At 65.3% G+C, this 26,961-nt stretch overlaps 3 protein-coding genes across 5 annotated transcripts; 1 reads left to right on the top strand and 2 right to left on the bottom strand.

The window, feature by feature from the left end:
* Positions 1–1,138: 1,138 nt before the first annotated feature.
* Positions 1,139–4,849, top strand: LOC120381518 (N-acetyllactosaminide beta-1,3-N-acetylglucosaminyltransferase 4-like). The gene is made up of 4 exons (XM_039499696.1): positions 1,139–1,185; positions 2,975–3,166; positions 3,313–3,998; positions 4,386–4,849. Exons 1-4 carry the CDS (start codon positions 1,139–1,141, stop codon positions 4,847–4,849), a joined length of 1,389 nt encoding a protein of 462 aa, XP_039355630.1.
* A 3,719-nt stretch (positions 4,850–8,568) lies between these two features.
* UFSP1 (UFM1 specific peptidase 1 (inactive)) lies at positions 8,569–11,898 on the bottom strand. Its single transcript, XM_039499916.1, has 2 exons — positions 11,868–11,898; positions 8,569–10,164 (listed from the first exon to the last, which is right to left on the bottom strand). The coding sequence occupies exons 1-2, from the start codon at positions 11,879–11,881 to the stop codon at positions 9,471–9,473; spliced, it is 708 nt and encodes a 235-aa protein (XP_039355850.1). The 5' UTR covers positions 11,882–11,898; the 3' UTR covers positions 8,569–9,470.
* A 747-nt stretch (positions 11,899–12,645) lies between these two features.
* SLC12A9 (solute carrier family 12 member 9) lies at positions 12,646–25,739 on the bottom strand. 3 transcript variants are annotated; one of them, XR_005588151.1, is made up of 15 exons: positions 25,520–25,686; positions 23,990–24,232; positions 23,458–23,592; positions 22,821–22,952; positions 21,822–22,112; positions 20,892–20,999; positions 20,002–20,113; positions 19,260–19,417; positions 19,081–19,163; positions 18,157–18,281; positions 16,805–16,997; positions 15,303–15,477; positions 14,542–14,688; positions 13,167–14,342; positions 12,646–13,101 (listed from the first exon to the last, which is right to left on the bottom strand). XR_005588151.1 is itself a non-coding variant. In XM_039499874.1 (14 exons), the coding sequence occupies exons 2-14, from the start codon at positions 24,210–24,212 to the stop codon at positions 13,519–13,521; spliced, it is 2,706 nt and encodes a 901-aa protein (XP_039355808.1). In that variant the 5' UTR covers positions 24,213–24,232; positions 25,632–25,739; the 3' UTR covers positions 12,646–13,518. The 3 variants fall into 3 exon arrangements, 2 of the variants coding, with proteins under 2 accessions (XP_039355808.1, XP_039355807.1); XM_039499874.1 differs by having other exon boundaries at positions 12,646–14,342; positions 25,632–25,739; XM_039499873.1 differs by having other exon boundaries at positions 12,646–14,342.
* Between the last annotated feature and the right edge of the window lie 1,222 nt (positions 25,740–26,961).

Here is a 26,961-nt window from a genome sequence, read left to right as displayed (position 1 = left end):
CCCCTTGGCCGACTTCAGACTCCACTTTGCCCCCGAGGGAAGGGGCTAGAGCGGGGAGGGGGGACCAACCGGAGCCTGAGAAGGAGCCAGAATTGACCGATGTCCGTGGCCATAAGCCGCAGTCATACATCCGCATACACTCACAACCCTCTGTTTAGGAGATGATTGCACAAACCAGTGAGCTCTCTCCCTGCCTGAGAAGTAACACAGGGTTAGCACCGTCTCCAGGGAGGCTCGAACCATCGTCTGTTCACAGCCGGGAACCGCGCTCCTGGTTTTCCTCCCGGCTCTGAGAGGAGAGCGGGGGCAGTTACCTGCTTTGGGGCCGCTCCGTGTGTTAATGTATCAATGATCGGTGTTAACCCGCTTCCTTTCCGGTTTTTTTTTTTTACTTTGAAATTCCTTTTCCTTCCCTGCCCCGCCATGGAGTCGCGGCTCCGGTCTCCTGACGTGCTCGGTGAACTCGGCCGTATTTTCCTTCCTCGGAGGTGCCCGTTCCGTGAGGGTTTTGTGCGTTACTTTTCCCCCATCTCGGCACTTCCCCGTCCCGTTCCGACAGGGACCAGCCCAGGTCCCGATTTACATTGTACCAGAACCTGGCTTTTCTCACAAGGGGGCAGTTGCAATGTTTTGCAATGTCGCGTCTTTTCATTTTCCTAGGGGCTCCTTTTCCCGCTTCCGTCCCCCTTCTTCAGGCCCGGGGGGAAGCCTGCTTTTCCCACCAATATTTATAACAGGGGACGGCGCGTGTGTGTATGTTTTTAGTCGGTTTCCTCGCAGCCGTTTCCGATGTTTTATTCTGTTCCTGTGCTGGCTGCTTGCCACCGCACAAAGGGTTGGCCCAGGGCTGTGTAACTTCTTTGGATTCTTTTAACTCTCTCTTTGTTACTCTTCCCTGCCCTGGAAATTTTGTGGCGGGCCGTTTTAAGCGCTTAACAGCCAGGGTTAGAGTTTGCAATAGTTTACATTTTAAGGCGACAGTCTCCGCCCTCGCCTTACACGGGACAGTCCATGTTTCTTCCCTGTTATGTTTTTTTAGGGGGGGATTTGTGGGGAGGGGTTAAGCTCGTGGTTTTCTGTCACGTCAGATGGTGGTTCCCAGCTCGCTTCCTCACCAGGCCAGCGGTCGGGGTCAGCGATGTCGTCAGACGGCAGCAGCGTGGTGCTCCGCTCTGCTCGGTGTTGGTATCGGTCGGCGGCGCGTGTGTGTTTTCCCTCTGGGCGCTGCCCCGGCTCTGCAGCTCGCTGGCACGGCGGAGCTCAAGCGAACCGCCCAATGACCACCGACTCCGTTAAGGGACGAAGGCACCCGGCCAGGGGTATCATCAAACGAAGCACAGGAATGGTCCCCCGCGGACTCTACGGGACGTACGACTAATATGTGCCCCCGACAATGGAGCGGCTCAGCCAGTGGCAGGATTTGCCGCTGGCCCCTAGGCCGGACAAAGACGTCCACTGAGGGATGCATTTTTATACGCCGGCACAAACAGGTTTCGCATCAGTGACTGCACTGAGGTGCAACCCTTCTACGCATTAGGGTGTTGCCGTTCTGCTGGTGCAGGTTGGTTCGAACAAGCCCATCCATCATTCGGTGCAGGTGGAGGAACACTAGGGTGACCAACCAGCACGTGTGAAAAATCGGGACAGGGGTTGGGGGTAATAGGAACCTATATAAGAAAAATCCCCAAATATCGGGACTGGCCCTATAACATCAAGACATCTCGTCACCCTAAGGGACACACACAGATGGGGGGTGGAAGGACACCTGGGGGTGCAGGGACACATGGGGACGGGGCAGATGTGCCTGCCTGAATGGCAGAGGCGAGGGGCAGCCAGGGTCTGCCTGGGGGAGGATCCCTAACAATCCCCCCCCCCACCAGCCCCCCAAAACCTGTTCCAGACTTTCCCCCACCCAAAACCCTCCAAGTTCACACCCAGGCTCCTTCCCTGCAATTCACCGCCCTCCCGCTCAGCCCCTCCGTGACCCCGACTCCCCCCACGCTGTGCGGGGCACCCGAGGGGCGCGGGGAACACGGGTCCGGGTTGCAGTTTAGAGGAATTCTGACTCCCAGCTCTGCTTTCGTACGCCCTGTAGGGAATCGATTTTCCTTTTTGGGGGCGCAGAATCCCCCCGGGGCAGTGATTGGGGCATTCGGGTTTTCTTCCCTCAATATAGCACCGTCCGTTAGCGGTGTCCGGGATCCAGGAATATTCTCCCACGGCTTCCACCTTCCTGGGTCTGACCCCGGAGCATCCACCATCCCCTGCCCCTCCGTGCGCTCCCCCACAGGCGGGGTCCTGCCCCCCAACGCCGCAGCCAGACGGGACTCTCAGCCAGCCGGGAGCACAGAAGGTTTATTAGCCGACAGGAACCCCGTCCCAAACAGAGCTTGTGGGTACAGAGAACGGGACCCCCTCAGCCGGGTCCAATTTTGGAGACCAGGGAGGCCAGAGCCCCGTCTGGCCCCCCTCCATTTCCCCAGCCAGCTCCAAATTAAACCTCTCCAGCCCCGCCTCTGCCTTTCTCTGTCCCGGGCCAGGCTCCACCTGATCTCTTTGTTCTCCAACCCCTTCAGCTGGCACCAGTTGCCAGGAGACAGGGCGTTGGCCATTCGCTCTGCAGAGGGCATCACACCTGCCCAGGGCTCTGCCCCAGTCACTGCCCCGTATCCCACCACCTAGAACTGCAGAGGGGAAACTGAGGCACCCGCCCAGTATTCAGAGGAAACATTAAGAACGATCCCACTTCGTCACAGGGGCGCGCTGGAGGCAGGCTGAATTCATCTCCCACGGTGAGCCCGGACGCCTGGGTCCTCTCCCCGGCTCTGGGAGGGGAGTGGGAGCTGGAGGGTCAGAGCAGGGGGGGCTGGGAGCCAGGACTCCTGGGTCCTCTCCCCAGCTCTGGGAGGAGAGTGGGGGCAGGCGGGTCAGAGCACTGGGGCTGGGAGCCAGGACTCCTGGGTTCTCTCCCCAGCTCTGGGAGTGGAGTGGGGGCCGTCTTCCTCGTGGGGGTGTCCCCCGAGCCCCGGCACATGGCCCTGCTGGAGGAGGAGAGCCAGGAGTTCGGGGACGTGGTGCTGTGGGATTTCGGCGAGAGCCACCACAACCTGTCGCTCAAGGAGCGCTGCTTCCTGCGCTGGGTGGGGGCGCTGCTTCCTGCGCTGGAGTGGGGGCTGGTGGTTCAGAGGAGGGGGGGCTGGGAGCCAGGACTCCTGGGTTCTCTACCCAGCTCTGGGAGGGGAGGGGACGGTGGGTTACAGTGGGGGGGCTGGGAGCCAGGACTCCTGGGTTCCATATTCAATCCTCCCCCAGGATTTGTGTATCACACCGTGGGCTAGTTTCCGACGGGATTTTTTTTTTCTTCCCCACTTTCGGCCGAGCCTCGAGGGGAGCGGAGATGAAGCTCTGGGACGCCGTGATCCTGATTCGGATCCTGCTCCTGCTCCTCCTGATCGGCGGGTTTTTTTGGTTGTTTCCCGCTGTGAGGATCCGACTGAGGCGGACCCCGCAGGGGACCCCTTGCCCCGGCCCCGGCCCCGGCCCCGACCCCGGCCCCGGCCCCGGCGCAGTGGAGCTGCCCGACGGGACCTTCACCTTCCGCTTGGATCCCGCCGCCTTCTGGGCCGAGTTCCCCCAGCTGCAGAGCTACCGGTGCCGGGAGCTGATCCCAGGGGACGGGGTTTGCACCGGGCCCCCGGGGCCACCCCTGCTGCTCCTGGCCGTGAAATCCCACCCAGAGTCCAGCGCCAGACGGGCCACCGCCCGCCGCACGTGGGCCCGGCCCGGGGTGCTGGGGGGCTACCGGGTCCGAGCCGTCTTCCTCGTGGGGGTGTCCCCCGAGCCCCGGCACATGGCCCTGCTGGAGGAGGAGAGCCAGGAGTTCGGGGACGTGGTGCTGTGGGATATCGGCGAGAGCCACCACAACCTGTCGCTCAAGGAGCGCTGCTTCCTGCGCTGGGTGGGGGCGCACTGCGGGCAGGCGGATTTCATCTTCAAAGGTGAGCCCGGACGCCTGGGTCCTGCCCCGGGTCTCGGAGGGGACTGGGGTATGGGTGGGTTAGAGCGGGGGGGGCTGGGAGCCAGGACTCCTGGGTTCTCTCCTGGCTCTGGGAGGGGGTGGGGCTGGTGGGTCAGAGCAGGGGGGGCTGGGAGCCAGGACTCCTGGGTTCTCTCCCTGGCTCTGGGAGGGGAGTGGGGGCTGGTGGTTAGAGCAGGGGGCTGGGAGCCAGGACTCCTGGGTTCTCTCCCTGGCTCCGGGAGGGGAGTGGGGGCTGGTGGTTAGAGCAGGGGGGCTGGGAGCCAGGACTCCTGGGTTCTCTCCCTGGCTCTGGCGAGGCCATCTGGCCCCCAGCTGCACCCTCCTCAGCGTCTTTTCCCTCCTGCAGGGGACGATGATGAGTTTGTGACCCCCCCCGCCCTGGTGTCCTACCTGCGCCAGACGCCCGACGCCTCCCACGTCATCCACGGCAACATCCAGCGCCATCCACCCGTGATGAGAACCACGAAATATCGCGTCTCCTCCGCCCTGTTCCCCCAGGACACGTACCCCGACTTCCCCTCCGGGGGCGGGTTCCTCATGCCCAGGTCCAGCGTCCCGGCCCTGGCCGCGGCCTCCGAGCGCATCCCCGTCTTCCCGCTGGACGACGTCTACTTGGGCTTCCTGGCGCTGGCCGCCGGGCTACGGTACCGGCACGACGCCCGGTTCCGGGTGTACGGCGTGAAGGACGAGCTGTGTCTGTACGGGGAGGCCTTCCTGGTGCACGGGGTGTCGCTGGGCAGGGCGGAGGAGGTGTGGAGGGGGTTGTACACGGAGCGACGGTGCAACGGGACGGGGCCTCTCCCCTCTTAGGGGGGCGGGGAATGGGGCAGGGGCCTGTCCCCCTGGGGGGCGCCGGCCACCGGGGAGTGGCTGGGTGAGTGTGATGCTCTGTACTTTGGGGGACCCCCATGTTCGTCTTTGTAAAATGATTGGGTGGGATCCAATGCAAAGTTTGTCACGGCGGGCGTCTCCGGCAGGCTCATGGTGCACGGAGCGTGGTGGTTACGGTGATGCTATAGAAAGGTCCTAGGTTATAATTTCACGTGTATAATGAGGAGCCTGAACGTGTGTCCTCGTGGCTTGAAGCAACCCAGGCAAAAGATCTCCGAGAGCACAGGGGCAGTTCACACCTCATCAGGGTGTGGATGGGAGAAACCCAGCCCCGCCTCATGGGGACAAAGGACGCCGGCCTAGGCAGCAAGAAAATAATCTGTTACACTCTAGATCAGGGGCGGGGAAACTTTTCGGCCCGAGGGCCACATCGGGGTTCGAAACGGGTCTGGGGGGCTGGGTAGGGAAGGCTGTACCTCCCCAAACAGCCTGGCCCCCGCCCCGTATCCGCCCCCTCCCACTTCCTGCCCCCTGACTGCCCCCCTCAGGACCGTCAACCCATCCAACCCCCCCCTGCTCCTTGTCTCCTGACCGCCCCCTCCCAGGACCCCCACCCCCTATCCAATCCCCCTGCTCCCTGCCCCCTGACTGCCCCCTCCTGGGACCCCCACCCCCTATCCAATCCCCCTGCTCCTTGTCCCCTGACTGCCCCCTCCTGGGACCCCACCCCTATCCAATCCCCCTGCTCCTTCCCCTGACCCGACCCCTATCCAATCCCCCTGCTCCCTGCCCCTGACTGCCCCCTCCAGGGACCCCACCCCTATCCAATCCCCTGCTCCCTGCCCCTGACTGCCCTCCAGGGACCCCACCCCTGTCCAACCCCTGCTCCCTTCCCCCTGACTGACTCCCCCAGAATCTCACCCACCCACTGCTGGAACAAACCCCTAACCTATATCTGAGCTATTGAAGTCCTCAAATCGTGGTTCAAAGACCCCACGCGGCAGAGAATCCTCCAGCCAGTGACCCGTGCCCCATGCTGCGGAGGAAGGTGAAAAACGCCCCCGGGCCTCTGCCAATCTGCCCTGCAGGCAAATTCCTTCCCGGCCCCAACTATGACGATCGGCTAAACCCTGAACGTGTGGGTAAGACTCACCCGCCGGCACCCAGGAAATAATTCTCTGTAGCAACTCAGCTCCCCCCCTGTGATTCTGATCACCCCGGCTCGCCACGGCTTCGCTGAGTACGTCGAATAGGCCAGATACGGCGACCCCGATTAAGGAGTTTATTAATAAACTGGTGGGGAGATGGGGGGGGTCCTTTTACGGCCTCCCCCAGGGATTGGCAGGGTTGGCCAGGCACCCAGGGGGCGGGTGGAAGCTTCCCTGGCGTCCCCAGGACAAGAAAAAAGCCTCTTTCGGCCGAGGCTCTGTGGGCGCGTCTGTCGGGCTGAGGGGAGGAGGTTACCGGTCTTCAGAGCAAAGCGGAAACTTGGCAGCAAGTTGCCGCGGAAGGTGGTAAATCATCGCGGCGGGCTGGGAGCCAGGACGGCCGAAAATTGCCTGGAATGACCCCCCCCACAGAGCCACAAGGAAATGCAGGCCTGGGGCATTCCAGCTCCCTGGGACGATACTTGGACGGGTGTGGGATTTCGGCAGAGGCCGTGTCTTCTCCGGGGGTCTTCAGTGGTGGGGGGTCCTCTGAGGGTCTTTGGCAGCATTTTGGCAGTGGGGGGGGGCCTTCTCCAGGGGTCTTCGGCAACGGCAGGTCTGCTCCGGGGGGTCTTCAGCGGCGGGGAGGTCCATGCCGGGGGTCTTCGATGGCATTTCAGCGGTGAGGAGTCCACGCCAGGGGTCTTCGGACAGTGGTGGCTCCGGGGCTTGTCCGCCGTGTCTCCCCAAAGATCCCCTCCATAAACAGCTCTCCCGACACGCCCCCCCCCAGCCCCTGCCCCCAGATACAGCCCCCCATATCCCATCTCCCCTCCCCCAGAGCCGTCAGTGTCTCCCCCAAACACCCCCTCCATAAACAGCTCTCCCGACACGCCCCCACTGCTCCCCACAGCCCCTGCCCCCAGACAGCCCCAAATCCCTCCCGCAGAGTCTCCCCAAAGACCCCTCCATATACAGATCTCCCAACACCCCTGCCCCCAGAGACAGCCCCCATATCCCATCTCCTCCCCAGAATCTCCCCAAAGACCCCTGCTCCCACAGTCCCTGCCCCCAGAGACAGCCCCCCATATCCTCTCCCCCAGTCTCCCCAAAGATCCCTACATATACAGATCTCCCAACACCCCCTGCCCCCCAGAGACAGCCCCCATATCCCATCTCCTCCCCAGAGTCTCCCAAACACCCCTCCATAAACAGATCTCCTGACACCCCCACTGCGCCCCACAGCCCCTGCCCCAGAGACAGCCCCCATCCTCCCCCCAAGTCTCCCCAAAGACCCCTCCATATACAGATCTCCCAACACCCCTGCCCCCATATCCCATCTCCTCCCCAGAGCCCTCAGTGTCTCCCAAACACCCTCCATAAACAGATCTCCTGACACCCCCACTGCTCCCCACAGTCCCTGCCCCCAGAGACAGCCCCCATATCCCCTCCCCGAGTCTCCCCAAAGACCCCTCCATATACAGATCTCCCAACACCCCTGCCCCCAGAGACAGCCCCCATATCCCCTCCCCAGAGTCTCCCCAAAGACCCCCTCCATATACAGATCTCCCAACACCCCCTGCCCCCCACAGACAGCCCCCCATATCCCCTCCCCCCAGTCTCCCCAAAGATCCCCTCCATAAACAGCTCTGACACGCCCCACCCACTGCTCCCCACAGGCCCTGCCCCGAGACAGCCCCATATCCCATCTCCTTCCCCAGTGTCTCCCCAAACAAACACTCCCACTGCCCCGCCGCCGGAGCCAGGCATGTGCACCGTGCTGAAGTCTGACGACAGGCAGGAACGGGGGCTGCTAATATGCATGACCCCCCCCGCCCCACAACCTTTTCATTCACCGAAACCCCAAGCATCTCATGAAATGAAAAAGCCCCCGCACCGATTTCCAGAGGACAGCGACCACCCCGGCCTCAAGACCAAAACCGTCTGGACCAAAATACTTTTAATAGCCACGATGTTTAATATTCAACAGCGGGGTACGTGTCATGTTAATAAGTAACAACGGAGCGTGGGTATCATTTTTGGGGGGGGAAAAAATCCTTTAAAGCCCCACGGCGAAGCTTCTAGCCGTGACCTGTGAATAAACTTAACGCTTCGCCCATCGGGAAAAAAAAACCACCATCACAAACCTGGTCTGCTGCAGGGAAACTGAGGCACGGCGCCTCGTGAATGTAATGACTGAGCCGTGGAAGAATTTCCCCCAAAACTCTTAAAGGCTAAAAAAAACCCATTAAAACCTGGCCTGCCTCTAGAACGAAAAAAAAAAACCCACAGGAAAATAGGGGGGTGATTCCTCTGGTTTGCCTGCAATCAGCGAGGGTATTTGTAAATACGCATGAGACGTCTGTCCACGGCCCTCGCCTTCCAGTCCCCCAACGGCTGCCTCTCTCCAGCGGAGACCTACAACTACCCCCCCCCCGATTTCGGACCGGGGTGTGCCCGGCCCGTTCCCGGGTCTGTCTTCGGGGGTCCGGGCTCGGAGCGGGCTCCCCGGCGTCTCCGCGGTTTGTGCCCCGAGCAGCGGGGAGAAAATCGGCCCAGCGGGTGGCCGGCCGCATTCCCGGGCGTTTCATCTCGGGCCACGCTCTTTCCTTACCGAATGGAGCACTGATTCCCGGCGACGCCAGGAGGGCCGGGCTCCCCGCAGGAAGGGGTCTGAATGAGCCGTGAAAGCGATTTGGGCAGCGCGGGAGATGGTTCGCCGCTCACACCAGGACCAGGGGTCGCCCGCTGAAATGACTAGGCGGCAGGAAGGATGGATTGCGTGACGCAACGCACCGTTAACCTGGGGAACTCCTCGCGGCAGGACGCGGCGAAGGCCAAAAGCATTGTTGGAGTCAAACACGAATCAGAGACGTTCCTGGTCCATCAATGGCTATTAGCCAGGTTGGCCAGGGATGTGACCCCCACCCCCAATTCTCTGGGTGCCCCTAAACCTCCACCTGCCCGAAGCCAAGAGTGGACGACAGGGGATGGATCACTCGCTATCTGCCCTGTTCTGTTCATTCCCTCCCGGAGCATGTGGCCCAAAATCAGCCGGGAATCGTCATTCCCTCAGGACGGGCCGGGAGAGCGGCAGCTTTCGGCAAACTCCTCTCGCTCGTGCAAACCAACGTTCACGAGTCCCCGTGCCATCTTCCTTGTGCAAAGCCCTTGGTGGCCGTCCGGTGACTCTCGCTTGTGTAAACCAAGTTCACATGCACCCACTTGTGCAAACCCCCTTGGTGACCAACTGGGTGACTCTCACTCGTGCAATGCAATGTTCACCAGTCCCAGTGACATCTCCCTTGTGCAAAGCTCTTGCTGGACCTCTGGACAATTCCCGCTTGTGCAATCCAATGTTCACGGGTCCCAGTGACATCTTCCTTGTGCACAGCTCCCGGGGGCCCAGTGACTCCCTCAGCGGCCATCCGGGATGACGATGCTCGTGCGACTCAGTTTTCACCAGCACCGTCCCCCTCGCCCGCGTCCCGCCGGAACTGCGGCAGGCAGAGATTGTAGAAGGAGGCGGGGTCGAAGGAGGCCAGGCCCTGCCAGCGCACCCACCCCGCCGCCTGCATCCCCTCCCGACCCAGCCCCCCAGCGCCCCCATAATAGTGGGGATCCAGGACAAGGAGATGGTGGCCGGCGGGCACGGAGCAGACCCCCAATAACCCCTTGGAGGAGCTGTCGGCGTCGCCCCCCAGCATCACAGGCCCCCCACCCTCCTGGAAATGGGCGTACAAGGCCCCCACCTGCCCCCCCAGCCCTCGCCCCCGGGGGCTGTGCACGATTTTGCACGGCACCTCAAAAAAGTGATCCACACACAAGGCGGCCTCCACCGTGCCGATCCAGTCCCGGGAGCCGGCGAAGGCCGGGGGCTTGTCTCCCATCTCCACCAGGGCCTGCTGGACGGCCGGCAGGGTGGGGACCGGCCGGGGGCAGCCCCCCAGCCCCGCTCTGGCCCCCGCCAGCCAGGAGCAGAGGGTCTGGAGGGTCCGGTAGCCGCAGCCCCAGCCCCGGTCGTCCACCCCGTCGCAGCCGTAGTGGTAATAGAGGTAGGAGCCAGAGACCAGGGCAGCCCGAGATGGAGAGCCCGGGAAGGGGAGGCCCCGGTGAACGTCAGGGAGCAGAGACCTCGGGACGTCCCTGCAGGGAGAGAGAAATTGTATTAGAGCCGGGTGCTGAGATGCGGCCACCTCTGGGGCAGGGCGGCCGGTTACCCAGGGACCCCTCGCCCGGCGCCGAGATGCGGCCACCTCTGGGGCGGGGCGGCCAGTGACCCGGGGACCCCTCGCCCGGCGCTGAGATGCGGCCACCTCTGGGGCAGGGCGGCCAGTGACCCGGGGACCCCTCGCCCGGCGCGGAGATGCGCCCACCTCTGGGGCGGGGCGGCCCGTGAGCCAGGGACCCCTCGCCCGGCGCCGAGATGCCGCCACCTCTGGGGCGGGGCGGCCGGTGACCCCTCGCCCGGCGCCGAGATGCGGCCACCTCTGGGGCGGGGCGGCCGGTGACCCAGGGACCCCTCGCCCGGCGCCGAGATGCGGCCACCTCTGGGGCGGGGCGGCCGGTTACCCAGAGACCCCTCCCCCGGCGCTGAGATGCAGCCACCTCTGGGGCAGAGCAGGTGTAACTGGTGAGTAACAATCTAAGCCATTGAAATTGCAGGGCTGATTGAGTGATGGAAAATCTGGGTCTGGGCCGAATCCTATGGGGGGCGGGGGCAGGCAATCACACCTCAACTCTGCCGTGAGCAAGGGACATTAATGCCAGGACTCCTGGGTTCTCTCCCCGGCTCTGGGAGGGGAGGGGGGGGCTGGTGCATTAGAAAGCCGGGGGAGGGGGGGAAGGAGGAGAAGAGACAACCCAGCCCAACCCAACGGGTTAACAGCAGGGAAATGTTCCTGGGTGACAGCTCAGCCTCAGAGCTGGCCCCTCCCCTTCCGGCATGGGAGAGAACCCAGGAGTCCTGGCTCCCAGCCCCCCCTGCTCCAACCCACCAGCCCCACTCCTCCCAGAGCCGGGGAGAGAACCCAGGAGTCCTGGCTCCCCGCCCCCTGCTCCAACCCACCAGCCCCACTCCTCCCAGAGCCGGGAGAGAACCCAGGAGTCCTGGCTCCCAGCCCCCTGCTCCAACCCACCAGCCCCACTCCTCCCAGAGCCAGGAGAGAACCCAGGAGTCCTGGCTCCCAGCCCCCTGCTCCAACCCACCAGCCCCACTCCTCCCAGAGCCGGGGAGAGAACCCAGGAGTCCTGGCTCCCAGCCCCTGCTCCAACCCACCAGCCCCCACTCCCCTCCTAGAGCCGGGAAGAGAACCCAGGAGTCCTGGCTCCCAGCCCCCCTGCTCCAACCCCCCAGCCCCACTCCTCCCAGAGCCGGGAGAGAACCCAGGAGTCCTGGCTCCCAGCCCCTGCTCCAACCCACCAGCCCCACTCCTCCCAGAGCCGGGAGAGAACCCAGGAGTCCTGGCTCCCAGCCCCTGCTCCATCCCACCAGCCCCACTCCTCCCAGAGCCGGGAGAGAACCCAGGAGTCCTGGCTCCCAGCCCCCTGCTCTAACCCACCAGCCCCACTCCTCCCAGAGCCGGGCAGAGAACCCAGGAGTCCTGGCCCCCAGCCCCCTGCTCTAACCCACCAGCCCCCACTACCCCCTCTCAGAGCCAGGGAGAACCCAGGAGTCCTGGCTCCCAGCCCCCCTGCTCCAACCCACCAGCCCCCACTCCCCTCCCAGAGCCGGGGAGAGAACCCAGGAGTCCTGGCTCCCAGCCCCCCTGCTCTAACCACCAGCCCCCACTCCCCTCCCAGAGCCGGGCAGAGAACCCAGGAGTCCGGGCTCCCCGCTGAAATCTCACCCGGCACCCTCCATGTGGCTGGTTTCCCAGGGAGCTGGAGTCTGCCTACAATTCCCAGCATGCACCGTGCGCCCACCACCGGGGTTAACTCTTTAGTGACCAGCGGCTTGTGCACAGCCAGCCCCATATCCCCAGTCCCCCTGCTCTGACCCACCAGCCCCACCCACCAGCCCCCACTCTCCCAGCACCGGGAGAGAACCCAGGAGTCCTGGCCCCAGTCCCCTGCTCTAACCCCCAGCCCCACTCCTCCCAGCGCCAGGGAGAGAACCCAGGAGTCCTGGCTCCCAGCCCCCCTGCTCTAACCCACCAGCCCCCATGCCCCTCTCACATCCAGGGAGAGAACCCAGGCGTCCGGGTTCCCAGCCCCCCCCCCCCAAAAACACCCTCACTCAATAACCACAGCCTCACTGGCCCCCGTCCTTTTTTGCATTGTTCGTTTATTGACTGCGCTCGTTAAAATACACATCTAAATACCCCCCCTTAGCTTCCCGTGTTATTACCCCCTCCTCCGGGGGGCGCTGGTCAGTTGTGTTACATGAGGTATCCACGCGAGAACATTAACCAAAAAAATAGTCCTAGCAGCATAAATAAGCTGCTGTGGGGGGGGGCTGGTTTGGGGGGGTCCAGTTGTGGGGGACCCTGCTGCTTCTCCCCCCCCCCCCGGGGTTAATCCCAGCTGGGTTATTTAAGGGCACCCCCTTGTGGCCTGCTGGAGTATTGAGGGTGCTAGACACTCCCCCACACACACAGACACAAGGTGGGGGGACCCCAGAGCTGTAAGGTTGGGGGGCACGGAGCTAAGGCAACAGGCTTTGGGAGGCCTGGGGCCTCCACGGAAGAGAGACCGGGGAGTGCAGAAGAGGCAAAACCCCCGAGAAGGATTTTTTTTTTTGGAGGTGCAGGAGCAGCTGGGGACCCCGCCGCATCCGGGTGGTGGAGATGGAGAATTCAGGTTGCAGTGATCTGAGGGTGCCTGGAAAAAAATGGGGAACCCCCCCCCCCACTAAGCCCTGAATGAGGTGCAGAGGAAGAATAAGAGATCAGTGAATCCATGGGAAAAAAGGGGACCCCCTCCCAAGCCGTGATGGGAGGAGATTGAGAAGGCAGGGTGCAGTGATTTGGGGGGTACTTGGGAAAAAAATGGGGACCCCCTCAGCAGTGAAGGAATGTGGAGTGCATTCATTTTGGAGTGCCAAGCAGTGAAGGAATGTGGGGTGCCTCGATTTGGGGGTACCTGGGGAAAATGGGGACCCCCTACGAAGCAGTGAAGGAATGTAGGGTGCCTTGATTTAGGGGTACCTGGGGAAAATGGGGACCCCTTTTGAAGCAGCAAAGGAATGTGGGGGTGCAGAGATAATGGGGTACAGCACAAGCTGAATGAGGGGAAAACAGACCCCCTACTGCAGCCTCAGTTTGGGGGCGTCTCTCCTCCCCTGCTCATTACAGGCACTAGGATTTGGGGGCTCTAAAGCCAGCCCCCCCCCCCCTCAGCTAATCCCACGGGAGGTGGGTCCCCCTGATCCAGGCCGCACTCCCTGGCCCGCGGTCTCCAGGAGTTCCCCAGGCCCTCGCCGGGAGCTGGAGCCCATCTCCAAGGTCCTGCCCCACTGTCCTCCTCCGGCACGGCCGGGGGGGCAGGGGCGCCCCCCCCTCAGAGCTCGGTGCAGGTGACGGGGGTGAGGCCGTGCACTAGCAGCGTCGGCCCCAGGTCCCGGGTGAGGATCTCCAGCTGCTCCAGGTACCGCTCGTACATGGAGGTGTCGGCCGGCGGCCGGGGCAGGTAGAGGAACCGGACGGCCACCTGCCCCCCTTGCTGCAGCACCAAGGCGTTGACGGCTGCTAGATACTCGTCCGTCACCCGGCGGGCGGCCGGGTTGAGGAAGGGCTCGCCGGCCGCTGGCCGCGGCCCGTGCAGGGCCACCACGTGGTCCCAGGTGACCGCCCGGATGGCCGCCTTGATCCGCAGCTTGCCGAGCAGCTCCTTGAGCTTCTCCTCCTTGGCCAGCCAGCCGCGGTCGCCCGACTCCACGCAGAGGAAGAGCCGCAGGCCGGCGGCCCGCCAGGAGCTGACCATGGTGAGGATGCAGGCCAGCTGCAGCAGGAAGAGGCTGCAGACGTCCACGTAGGCCGGGGTGTCGGGGCGCAGGAGATTGAGGGGCCACACGTCCACGAAGCAGCCCTCGGCCTTGGAGGAGAGGAGCCGCTCCTTGTCCAGCCGCGGGAAGTACCGGGCCAGGCAGACGTTCTTGTGCATCTTCACGGCGTCCGAGACCATGGCCACGTACTCGGCGGGGGGCAGGGCCTTGGGGGCGCCGGCCCCGCGCACCGGGGGGAAGTGGGCCTGCAGGGCCGGCAGGTCCACCCCGAAGTGGTCGTTCTCCCGGGCCTGGCTGAAGGCCGGGTCGCCGAGGAAGTAGTCGTCGGGGACGCAGGCGTCGTAGAAACCCAGCACCAGCGTGTTGGGCTTCATGCCGCCTGGGAGGGGGAGGAGAGAGAGTCAATGGGGCTGAGATGCGGCCACCTCTGGGGCGGGGCGGCCGGTGACCCAGCGACCCCTCGCCCGGGGCTGAGATGCGCCCACCTCTGGGGCGGGGCGGCCGGTTACCCAGGGACCCCTCGCCCGGCGCTGAGATGCGCCCACCTCTGGGGCGGGGCGGCCGACTATATCACTCACCGAGCCCCGTGATGCGCAGCAGGTGCTGGGTCCCCTGTCGGACTGAAGGCGAGAGGGTCAGATCCACGAACGCCTTCACGTTGAGTTTATCCACCAGGCTGAGCCAGAAATTGTAGTGAGCTTGGATGGGGTCGGAGGGCATCGTGTCTGGGGGGGACAGAAATAGAAGGTAGCCGGGACCCCTGGGTTCTCTCCCCGGCTCCGGGAGGGGAGTGGGGGCTGGTGGGTTAGAACAGGGGGTGCTGGGAGCCAGGACTCCTGGGTTCTCTCCCCGGCTCTGGGAGAGGAGTGGGAGCTGGTGGGTCAGAGCAGTGGGGCTGGGAGCCAGGACTCCTGGGTTCTCTCCCCGGCTCTGGGAGGGGAGTGGGGGCTGGTGGGTCAGAGCAGTGGGGCTGGGAGCCAGGACTCCTGGGTTCTCCCCCCGGCTCGGGGAGGGTAGTGGGGGCTGTTGGGTCAGAGCAGGGGGGGCTGGGAGCCAGGACTCCTGGGTTCTCCCCCCGGCTCTGGGAGGGGCGTGGGGGCTGGGGGTTAGAGCAGGGGGGCTGGGTGCCCGGACGCCTGGGTTCTCTCCCGGCTCTGGGAGGAGTGGGGCTGGTGGTCAGAGCAGTGGGGCTGGGAGCCAGGACTCCTGGGTTCTCTCCCCGGCTCTGGGAGGGGAGTGGGGGCTGGTGGGTCAGAGCAGGAGGGCCGGGAGCCAGGACTCCTGGGTTCCTTCGCGGGGGGGGTGGGGTGGCGAGCGCCCGGACGCCTGGGTCCCTCACCCAGCTCGCCGATCTCCACGTGGCCCAGCACGAAGAGCCCCCCCTTCTTGAGGTCGTTGACGAAGCGGACGAGCTGGGCCCCGCTCCGGGGGTTCGCCACCATCAGCAGCATCTGGGGGCGCCAGAACTTGACGTGCTCCTTGCGCACGTCCAGGAGCAGCAGGTACTTCCGCACCTGGGGGGGGGGAAAGGGGGGGGCACCCCAGACGCTGGACACAGGCCCCCCAGAACTCCCACCCCACCAAGCCAGGCCCCACATCCCGTCCCCGGCTCCTGGGGGCCACCCCACAGCCCCCCTCCCATCAATCCCCCCCACAGCTGACAGACCCTCCCCCCAGCACCCGTGTGTTGGGTGGGGGCAGGCAAGGGGACGGCTGACAGGTTCCCCCCTCCCCCCCCCAGTGCCAGGTGCTGCAGAGGGGGCGGGGTCAAATCAAAGATAGGATGGACGGAAGGGAGCCAGGACTCCTGGGTTCTCTCCCCGGCTCTGAGAGGAGAGTGGGGGCTGGTGGGTTAGAGCAGGGGGGCTGGGAGCCAGGACGCCTGGGTTCTCTCCCTGGCTCTGGGAGGAGTGGGGCTGGTAGGTTAGAGCAGGGGCCGGGAGCCAGGACTCCTGGGTTCTCTCCCCGGCTCTGGGAGGGGAGTGGGGGCTGGTAGGTTAGAGCAGGGGGGGCCGGGAGCCAGGACTCCTGGGTTCTCTCCCCGGCTCTGGGAAGGAGTGGGGCTGGGGTTAGAGCAGGGGGCTGGGAGCCAGGACTCCTGGGTTCTCCCCCCGGCTCTGGGAGGGGTTAGTGGGGGCTGGTGGGTTAGAGCAGGGGGGGCTGGGAGCCAGGACTCCTGGGTTCTCTCCCGGCGCTGGGAGGAGGGGCTGGTGGGTCAGAGCAGGGGGGGCTGGGAGCCAGGACTCCTGGGTTCTCCCCCCGGCTCTGGGAAGGGAGCGGGGGCTGGGGTGTTAGAGCAGTGGGGGGCTGGGTGCCCGGACGCCTGGGTTCTCCCCCCGGCTCTGGGAGGGGAGTGGGGGCTGGGGGGTCAGAGCAGTGGGGGCTGGGTGCCCGGACTCCTGGGTTCTCTCCCTGGCTCTGGGAGGGGAGTGGGGGCTGGTGGGTCAGAGCAGGGGGGGGTGGGAGCCCGGACTCCTGGGTTCTGCCCCGGCTCTGGGAGGAGTGGGGCTGGGGTTAGAGCAGTGGGGCTGGGTGCCAGGACGCCTGGGTTCTCTCCCGGCTCTGGGAGGAGTGGGGGCTGGGGGTCAGAGCAGGGGCTGGGAGCCAGGATGCCTGGGTTCTCTCCCGGCTCTGGGAGGGGAGTGGGGGCTGGTGGGTCAGAGCAGGGGGGGCTGGGAGCCAGGACTCCTGGGTTCTCTCCCTGGCTCTGGGAGGGGAGTGGGGGCTGGTGGGTCAGAGCAGTGGGGGCTGGGTGCCCGGATGCCTGGGTTCTCCCCCCGGCTCTGGGAGGGGAGCGGGGGCTGGGGGGTGAGCGCCCGGACGCCTGGGTCCCCCCGGTACCTGGTGGAAGATGAGGGCCTGGCTGATGTAGCCCCAGGAGCTGGCGGGCGCCCGCAGGTGGATGAAGCCCAGCAGCGCCAGCATCAGCACCAGGCTGCCCGAGGCGCCCGCCGGGCTGATGAGGAACATCATGAGCAGGCAGCTGGCGATGCCCAGCAGGCAGGTGTGCCAGCTGAACAGCTGGAAGGTGGGGCTGGGCGAGGGGAGCGGAGATGGGGGTTACAGACAGGACCCCCTGCCCCACAGATACCCCAGGGGCTCCCCTCTGCCAGGGACGCCCCAAATCCCCTGCCCCCCGGCCCCTCTGCCAGGGACGCCCCAAATCCCCTGCCCCCCGGCCCCCCGCCCCCCTCTGCCAGGGACGCCCCAAATCCCCTGCCCCCCGCCCCCTCTGCCAGGGACGCCCCAAATCCCCTGCCCCCCGCCCCTCTGCCAGCGACGCCCCAAATCCCCTGCCCCCGGCCCCCGCCCCTCTGCCAGGGACGCCCCAAATCCCAGCTCCCTGCCCCGCCCCCTCTGCCAGGGATGCCCCAAATCCCAGCTCCCCTGCCCCGCCCCTCTGCCAGGGACGCCCAAATCCCAGCTCCCCTCTGCCAGGACGCCCCAAATCCCAGCTCCCCTGCCCCCCGCCCCCCTCTGCCAGGGACGCCCCAAATCTCAGCTCCCACCACCAGGGATGCCCCAAATCTCAGCTCCGCTGCCCCCTCCCCCTCTGCCAGGACGCCCCAAATCCCAGCTCCCCTGCCCCCGTCCCCTCTGCCAGGGACACCCCAAATCCCCTGCCCCCACCCCTCTGCCAGGACGCCCCAAATCCCAGCTCCCTGCCCCCGCCCCTCTGCCAGGGACGCCCCAAATCCCAGCCCCCACCAGGGATGCCCCAAATCTCAGCTCCGCTGCCCCCGCCCCTCTGCCAGGGATGCCCCAAATCCCAACTGCCCCTGCCCCCTCTGCCAGGGACGCCCCAAATCTCAGCTCCCCTGCTCCCCTCTGCCAGGGACACCCCAAATCCCAGCTCCGTGCCCCCACCACCAGGGGCGCCCCAAATCTCAGCTCCCCTGCCCCCGCCCCGCCGCCAGGGACACCCAAATCCCAACTCCCTGCCCCCGCCCCTCTGCCAGGATGCCCCAAATCCCAGCTCCCTGCCCCCAACAGATGCCCCTGGACCCTTCCCCTCAGAGCTCTGAAAATCTGAACTGGATCCTGCCCCAGTCCATCCCCACTTGCTCACCCCATTTCCCATGACCCCACACACCTTCCCCAGCCCTGGACACTGCCCCCACCCCAAAATCCGCCCCCTTTCCCCCGAGCCGCCCCCACCCCCACCCCAGGCATGCTCCCCCCCCGCCCCTCACCGGACTTTGGGGGCGGACGCCCACTCCAGCGCCAGGCAGGCCAGGTCCACGGCCGCGTAGGCCACCAGGTAAAAGACAGTGACGATCCCGGCGATGGTGTTCAGCTTCCCCGCAAACAGCACCAGCTGGGGGGGACCAAGGGGGGGTCAGGACTCCTGGGTTCTCCCCAGCTCTGGGAGGAGTGGGGCTGGTGGGTTAGAGCAGGGGGCTGGGAGCCAGGACTCCTGGGTTCTCTCCTGGCTCTGGGAGGAGTGGGGCTGGTGGGTCAGAGCAGGGGCGCTGGGAGCCAGGACTCCTGGGTTCTCTCCCGGCGCTGGGAGGAGTGGGGCTGGTGGGTCAGAGCAGGGCGCTGGGAGCCAGGACTCCTGGGTTCTCTCCTGGCTCTGGGAGGGCAGGGGCTGGTGGGTTAGAGCAGTGGGGCTGGGAGCCAGGACTCCTGGGTTCTCTCCCGGCTCTGGGAGGGGAGTGGGGGCTGGTGGGTGAGAGCAGAGGGGCTGGGAGCCAGGACTCCTGGGTTCTCTCCTGGCTCTGGCAGGGGAGTGGGGTCTGGTGGGTGAGAGCAGGGGGCTGGGAGCCAGGACTCCTGGGTTCTCTCCCTGGCGCTGGGAGGAGTGGGGGGCTGGGAGTAGAGCAGGGGCTGGGAGCCAGGCCTCCGGGGTTCTCCCCCCGGCGCTGGTGGTTAGAGCAGGGGGGGCTGGGAGCCAGGACTCCTGGGTTCTCGCCCCAGCTCTGGGAGGGGAGTGGGAGCTAGTGGTTAGAGCAGGGGGGGCTGGGAGCCAGGACTCCTGGGTTCTCGCCCCAGCTCTGGGAGGGGAGTGGGAGCTAGTGGTTAGAGCAGGGGGGCTGAGAGCCAGGACTCCTGAGTTCTCTCCCCAGCTCTGGGAGGGAATCAGGTTGGGGGGGGGGGGGGGGGCGGTCACTTACCTGCACCAGGGCCCAGGTGTACAGAACGGCCACCCAGGGGTTACCCCCTTTGGAGACGATTTTGGCCGGAGCCAGGACGATGCCTGTGGGGGGGAGAAATGCGTGTGAGAGGGGGAAGGGCCCCAGGTCTGGAGCCGGGGGGGCCCCTATGGGCAGGCTGGGGGGGCGGGGGCGCTCACCGAACAGGTCGTCCTTGGCCAGCGCGTGCAGGATGCGGGAGGCCCCGATGAGGGAGCTCATGGAGGCCGAGAGGGAGGCGGCGTAAACCCCGACCAGCACCAGGGGCGGCCACAGGTTGATGGAACGGAAGAAGCCGTAGTCTTCCTTCAGCAGTGTCCTGGGAAGGGGCGGAGCCAGGCCTTAAGCCCCGCCCACCCACCTTGGCCCTGCCCCATCCCCAGCCCAGCTCCCCTAGGCCCGCCTTGGCCCTGCCCCATGCCCAATTTCCCGCCTCAGTCCTGCCCTGCAAGCCACGCCCCTCCCTATAAACCACGCCCATTTCCACTAGCTCAGTGCCTGAACCCCACCTCTGCCCCCTAGCCCCACCCATCCATAGCCCCCCCACCCCTAAGCCCCGCCCACCTCCTCATCCTCTGCACATTAACTCCACCCCAAGCCCTGCCCCCCACATCTTAACCTGGCCCTATGTCATGAGCCACGCCCCTGGTCATCCCCCTCCTCCCACCCTTGATAGACCCGCCTCCACCTTCCCTCCCACCCCTGCCCTCACCACAGCCCCTAGTCCCCAAGCTCCGCCCAACCCCACCCCCTGCTCTCCTAGCCCCGCCCCTGCTCCCTTAGCTCCACCCCATTCACCAGCTCCTCCTTTAGCCCCACCTCTCGCCCCGCCCCTCTTATTTTAGCCCCGCCCCTTGGTGCCAATAGCAGGGCCTCCAACTCCCCCCCTGCCCCGCCCCTCACCTCTCACAGGTGAAGCTGGTCATGAGGAATAGGAGGAAGTAGATGACGAAGGTGTAAACCACAGCAATGATGGTGCCCTTGGGGATGGAGCTGCTGGCGTTCCTCAGCTCCCCTGCAACGGCAGCCCAGCGCCGGAATGGGACCCAGGAGTCCTGGCCTGAACCCCCTTTCCTGCTCTACCCACCAGCCCCCACTCCCCTCCCAGAGCCGGGGAGAGAACCCAGGAGTACTGGCTCCCTGCCACCCCTGCTCCAACCCACCAGCCCCCACTCCCCTCCCAGAGCCGGGGAGAGAACCCAGGAGTCCTGGCTCCCAACCCCCCCTGCTCTAACCCACCAGCCCCACTCCTCCCAGAGCTGGGGAGAACCCAGGAGTCCTGGCTCCCAGCCCCCTGCTCCAACCCACCAGCCCCACTCCTCCCAGAGCGGGGGAGAGAACCCAGGAGTCCTGGCTCCCAGCCCCCCTGCTCTAACCCACCAGCCCCCACTCCCCTCCCAGAGCTGGGGGGAGAACCCAGGAGTCCTGGCCCCCAGCCGCCTGCTCTGACCCACCAGCCCCCTCCCTCCCAGAGCTGGGAGAGAACCCAGGAGTCCTGGCTCCCAGCCCCCCCTGCGCTAACCACCAGCCCCCACTCCCCTCCCAGAGCCGGGCAGAGAACCCAGGAGTCCGGGCTCCCAGCCCCCCCTGCTCTACCCCACCAGCCCCCACTCCCCTCCCAGAGCTGAGGAGAGAACCCAGGAGTCCTGGCTCCCCCCCTGCTCTCTACCCACCAGCCCCCCCTCCCAGAGCCGGGAGAAGAGAACAGGAGGTGGCTCCCCCAGCCCCCCCTCTAACCCACCAGCCCCCCCCTCTCCCAGAGCCGGGCATGGGACCCAGGCGTCCTGGCTCACCTGACATATTGGAGCCAGCCATGATCCCGGTGCAGCCGTTGAACATGACGGCGAAGACGGTGGCGAACGTCATGACGTTGTTGGTGGTGTAATCACGGGAGTACATGGCTTGGGGGGGAGACGACAAGTGAGTGGGGGGGTCGTTCCCCCTTTCCCATGGACTCCTCCCCTCTGTCTGCTCACCCCCCCCCCCCATTTAGCCCCCTACTGGGCCTCAGCCCCCCACCCCTGGGCCAGGCCCCCCCCGCCCTGAACCCATCACCACCCCCCAGGGTTTGCTCCCCACCCCTGCTGGCCATGTGCCCCCCCATCACCCCAGCCGGTACCCCCCTCAACACCCCCACCCTCCCTGTTTCCCTCTGTCCCCCCCATCCCCAGCCCCCCCCACCCTCCACCTCTGCCCCCTCCCCACATCCCTGGCCCCTCCAACCACCCCTCCAAACCCCTGGCCCCTAACGCCTCCTGCTCAAAATCCCACCCATCCCCTTTTCCTCTGCCTCTCCCCATCTCCAGTCCCCCCACCCTCCACCTCTGCCCCCACATCCCCAGCCCCCAACCACCCCTCAGGACCCCCACCCCTATCGCCCTCCCCCACTTGAAACCACCCATCCCCTGCTTGCCTCCCCATCTCCCTCCACCCTCCACCTCTGCCCCCACATCCCCAGCCCCAACCACCCCTCAGGACCCCACCCCTATCGCCCCTCCCACTTGAAACCCCCATCCCCTGCTTGCCCCCACCCTCCCTTTACCCCTCTGCCCCCACATCCCCAGCCCCCAACCACCCCTCAGGACCCCCACATCCCCAGCCCCCAACCACCCCTCAGGACCCCCACACCCTCAGGCCCCACATCCCCAGCCCCAACCACCCTCAGGACCCCCACATCCCCAGCCCCCACCCCTCAGGACCCCCCCAGCCCCCGCCCCGCTGACCCGGCAGGTTGGCCCGCAGGGTGGCCAGGCGGAAGCCGGTGAAGCTGGCGTTGAAGGTGTGGTTGGCGTCCCGGGCGACGGGGACCTGGCGGGGCGCCACGGCCACGAAGCTGACGAAAATGGCCACCAGCACCAGGTTGACTGCCAGGAAGATGAGGAAGGCGGCCCGGGCGTAGATCCGGGCCCCCACCAGGCAGACCAGCAGGCAGAGCAGCAGCACCACCGACCCATAGAGGAAGCTGTAGAAATACCCCTGGGGCAGGGCGCGGGCGCCGGGGGGGTCCGTTCCCTCTGCGGGGGGCACGGGTGTCACTATCAGGACTGCGGAGAACCCAGGCATCCGGGGCTCCAGCCACCTCAGAGGCCCCACTCCCTGCTCAGAGCCGGGGAGAGAACCCAGGAGTCCTGGCTCCCAGCCCCCCCTGCTCTAACCCACCAGTCCCCGCTCCCCTCCCAGAGCTGGGGAGAGAACCCAGGAGTCCTGGCTCCCAGCCCCCCCTGCTCTAACCCACCAGTCCATGCTCCCCTCCCAGAGCTGGGGAGAGAACCCAGGAGTCCTGGCTCCCAGCCCCCCCTGCTCTAACCCACCAGCCCCCACTCCTCTCCCAGAGCCGGGGAGAGAACCCAGGAGTCCTGGCTCCCGGCCCCCCCTGCTCTAACCCACCAGTCCCCACTCCCCTCCCAGAGCCGGGGAGAGAACCCAGGAGTCCTGGTTCCCGGCCCCCCCTGCTCCGACCAACCAGCCCCCACTCCCCTCCCCGAGCCGGGGAGAGAACCCAGGAGTCCTGGCTCCCAGCCCCTGCTCTAACCACCAGCCCCACCCTCCTCCCGAGCCAGGAGAGAACCCAGGAGTCCTGGTTCGGCCCCCTCTCTAACCCACCAGACCCCTCCCAGCGCCGGGAGGGAACCCAGGAGTCCTGGCTCCCAGCCCAACCAGCTCTAACCCACCAGCCCCACCCTCCTCCCGGGCCGGGAGAGAACCCAGGCGTCCGGACCCACCTGCCCCGAAGACGTCCAGCACGGCCTCCACCAGCCCCAGGATGTAGACCCCGCAGGCGCAGACGTTGGCCAGGTAGAACATGAGGCCGATGCTGCCCCCGAACTCGGGGCCCAGCGTCCGCGAGATCATGACTGGAGGGGGGGGGTCGTTAAGGAAACACCCCAAAGATCCCCTCCATAAACAGATCTCCCGACACCCCCCACCCACTGCTCCCCACTGCCCCTGCCCCCCACAGCCAGACCCCAGATCCCCTCCCCTCAGATCCCCCAGTGTCTCCTCCAAAGATCCCCTCCATAAACAGATCTCCCCCCACCCACTGCTCCCCACAGCCCCTGCCCCCCACAGCCCCTGCCCCCAGATCCCCCAGTGTCTCCCCCAAAGACCCCTCCATAAACAGATCTGCCCCACCCACTACTCCCCACAGCCCCTGCCCCTAGAGACAGCCCCAGATCCCCTTTGCCCCCAGATCCCCAGTCTCCCCCAAACACCCTCCATAAACAGCTCTCCTGACCCCACTTCTCCCCACAGCATCTCCCCTGCCCCCAGAGTCTCCCCAAAGATCCCCTCCATCAACAGCTCTCCCGACACCCCCCACCCACACACCGTGCCCCCCAATTCCCATTGGCCGAAGGATACAGTAGGCCCCGCCCCCCTGGATGGCGCCGTTGGTGCAGATGGCGCAGACGGACAGGACGGTCAGCAAGATGATGACATACGCCACCACCAGCATGAGCAGCGACTGCAGGAACCCGGCGTGCCCCACCACGAACCCTAGGGGGCGACAGAGAGGGGCGGCGGGGCGGGCAGGATCCAGGGGAACTCCCCGCCCCATGATTTTGCTGGAACCTAAGTTTCCCTGCAGTTGCACCACCCGATCGGGATGAATCGGCCACTAATGCAAGGAAGGAGTTGGCCAAACAGCTGGGTGGGAGGAGGAGAGGGGGTAAGCATGGGCCTAACCCCCGCCCCCATTAGTCGGGGGAACTCCCCGCTCCATGATTTCGGCTGGAAATAGCCGGGGGAAGCTCCCCGCTCCATGATTTCGGCTGGAAATGAATCACGCCACCACAGGGGATGGCGGTTTGCAGGTATTCCTAGGGGCGGCGATTTCCCTAGGGGTACAGGGGGGAGAATCCCGAACCCGGGGGGGGGGCCAGGGGTCACTCACCCACACGCATGAAGACGACGATGCTAAACATCGACAGGACGGTGGGCACCACGACGCCGAAGAAGGTGGAGAGCCGGCGGGCCGGATCGGGGTGCGGGGGGCCCGCGGCGCCTCCCATGTCCCCCCCCACCAGGGGGGCCTCTTCCTGGGTCCCCGGCATCTCCCCCTCATCCACCACACTGAAGAGCCGGTAACTCAGGAGGGGGGAGCTCTCGGTGGACATGGCAGGGGGGCCCGGTCACCCTGGCGGGGGGGAGGAGGGGTTCAAGCAGGAACCCCCGTTATCCTCTGTCTGTCCCCCCCCACAGAGCCCCCCACCCTCTCTCCAGCCCCCCACCCCAAATTCCCTCCTCTCCTCCCCCCAGCCCCTGCACCCCAAATTCCTTCCCCCACCCCAAATTTCCTGCCCCCCTCAGCCCACTCTCCACTCTAAGTTTCCAGCCCTTCCTGCACCCTCTCCTCAGCCCCCCAACTCCCCTCCCCCTCCCTCCAGGCACCCCTCCAATCCCTCAGCCCCTCCCCATCAGCTCCCCAACTCCCCAAATTCCCTGCCCCCAGCCCACTCCTGCTCTCCACTCCAGCCTTTCCCGCACCTTCTCCTCAGCCCCCCAACTCCCCTCCCGCTCCCGCCAGGCCCCCCTCCAACCCCATCAACCCCTCCCCATCAATTCCCTAGCCCCCTCAAATTCCCAGCCCCTCCCCCAGCCACACCGGCAACCCCCCCAGCTCCGCCCTCCAACCATGAACCAACAGAAGACCCCCCAATCCCAAATTACAACAGAACCAGAGAGCAACGTATTCCCAGGGTGCACGCCAGACCGTGCCCCGAGACGGCCCCAAAACTCAGCTTCGGGCCCCCCCGAAAAGAAAACCTAACCAGCTAGTCTCCCTCCGGCCTTAAATTCTCCCAACACCTGCCCCGAAAAATCAGGGGGTCGGCCACGCCCGGCTTCGAACCTGCCTGCAGACAGGAAAACCAGTAAATGAAAACTGGGGGGGTGAACCCTAAAACCCCACCCCACTCCTTTGAATTAATGGGGGGCAAGGATCCGGGTTTTTGATGCATGAAGCAGGTTGAAATCCGGCTGGGGAGCAAAGAAACTACCCCCCCCAGTCTTATAATTAAAGGGGGGGGAGAAGATACGTAGACAGGTTCAAAACCCACCTGAGAAACAGCTCAAAAACCAGGGTGTGAACCCTAAAAATGGAGTGGGGGAATGAATCTAATTAACAGGAAGGGAACTCCAACCCAGCTCAGAAACAGCCAAAGCAGGGGGGGGCTGGGCCCTCAAAATCCAGCCTTCCCTCCCATCACAGAGATGGGGGACAGGGGGGGACCCCCCAGTTCTCGGTCCCACCTCTGGAAAAAAGAGAGGGCAGCGGGTGAAGAGAGTTTGAAAGGCAAGTCGAGGGGAGGACCGGATGCCATAGAGTTGAGGTTGGGGGGGTTGCTTAAGGGGTGCAAGGAGAAGCTGGGACATATATGGGGGGCACATCTGGACCCCCAAAAGCCCCCCCCCCGGAGAATGCCTGGTAGGTCAAAGCAAGAGCTGCCAGATCCTTGGTCTCAGACTAACAGAGGAGGGTAGATGGGGGGGGATCAGCTCCCCACCGTCCCCAAGTCCTGGAGAATGATGCTCACCAGATACACGCTACCACAGTGGGTCAGGCTCCCCCCCCAGGGCACAGGAAAGGGGAAAAGGGGAGGCTGGAGGAATTTATAGAGGGGGTGAGGTTAGTTATAGACAGGTGGGGGGGTGGGACTTAGCCGCCAGGTGGGAATCAGGTGAGAGGAGGAGCTTAAATAGATTTCCTGCCCCACCCTCAATTCCCAAGACCCCACCCCCTTCCCAGAACCGTGGAGAGAACCCAGGAGTCCTGGCTCCCCTGGGGGGGCCCCCGCTCTAACCCACCCCCCCCCTCCCCTCCCAGAGCTGGGGAGAGAACCCAGGCGTCCTGGCTCCCAGCCCCCCCTGCTCTAACCCACCAGCCCCCACTCCCCTCCCCGAGCCCGGGAGAGAACCCAGGAGTCCTGGCTCCCAGCCCCCTCTGCTCTAACCACTAGACCCCACTCCCCTCCCAGAGCCGGGGAGAGAACCCAGGAGTCCTGGCTCCCAGCCCCCCCTGCTCTAACCCACCAGCCCCCACTCCCCTCCCAGAGCCAGGGAGAGAACCCAGGAGTCCTGGCTCCCAGCCCAGAGATGCACAAACCTCTAGCGGGGATGCTGGGGTGGGGCCGATCGGGGCGGGGGGGGGGCAGGGTCTCTCCCCCAGCTCCATGCAGGGCTCCCCGGAACCGGCGGCCGGCTCACAGGCGGCTCATGTGCCGAGCCCCCCCCCCCCGCCCTGGGTGTGACTTAATGGGCCGCCGTGAGCTCAGCTCCTGCCCCCCCCGCCTCCTCCCCCAGCCCTTCCCCATCCTCCTCCTGCCTCCTCCGCTTCCTGCCGCCGCCAGATGCAGCCTGCGCTACACACGCACACAGTGCCCGTGTCTACACACACACACACACAGCCCGTGTGTACACACACACTGCTCTGTGCAAACACACACACACACAGTGCCCGTGTCTACACACACACACACACACAGCCCGTGTGTACACACACACTGCTCTGTGCACACACACACACACACAGCCCGTGTGTACATACACAGTGCTCTGTGCACACACACACACACAGTGTCCGTGTCTACACACACACACACACACAGCCCGTGTGCACACACACACACTGCTCTGTGCACACACACACACACACAGCCCGTGTGTACACACACAGTGCTCTGTGCACACACACACACTGCTCTGTGCAAACACACACAGTGCTCTGTGCACACACACACACACACAGTGCTCTGTGCATACACACACAGCCCGTGTGTACACACACACTGCTCTGTGCACACACACACACACAGCCCGTGTGTACACACACAGTGCTCTATGCACACACACACACACAGTGCTCTG

This window comes from Mauremys reevesii, linkage group 14 (assembly GCF_016161935.1).
Source record: "Mauremys reevesii isolate NIE-2019 linkage group 14, ASM1616193v1, whole genome shotgun sequence".
Classification (NCBI taxonomy): Eukaryota; Metazoa; Chordata; order Testudines; family Geoemydidae; genus Mauremys; species Mauremys reevesii.
The sequence above is the reverse complement of the archived record's forward strand: the minus strand, read 5'-3'. Positions and strand labels throughout refer to the sequence as shown.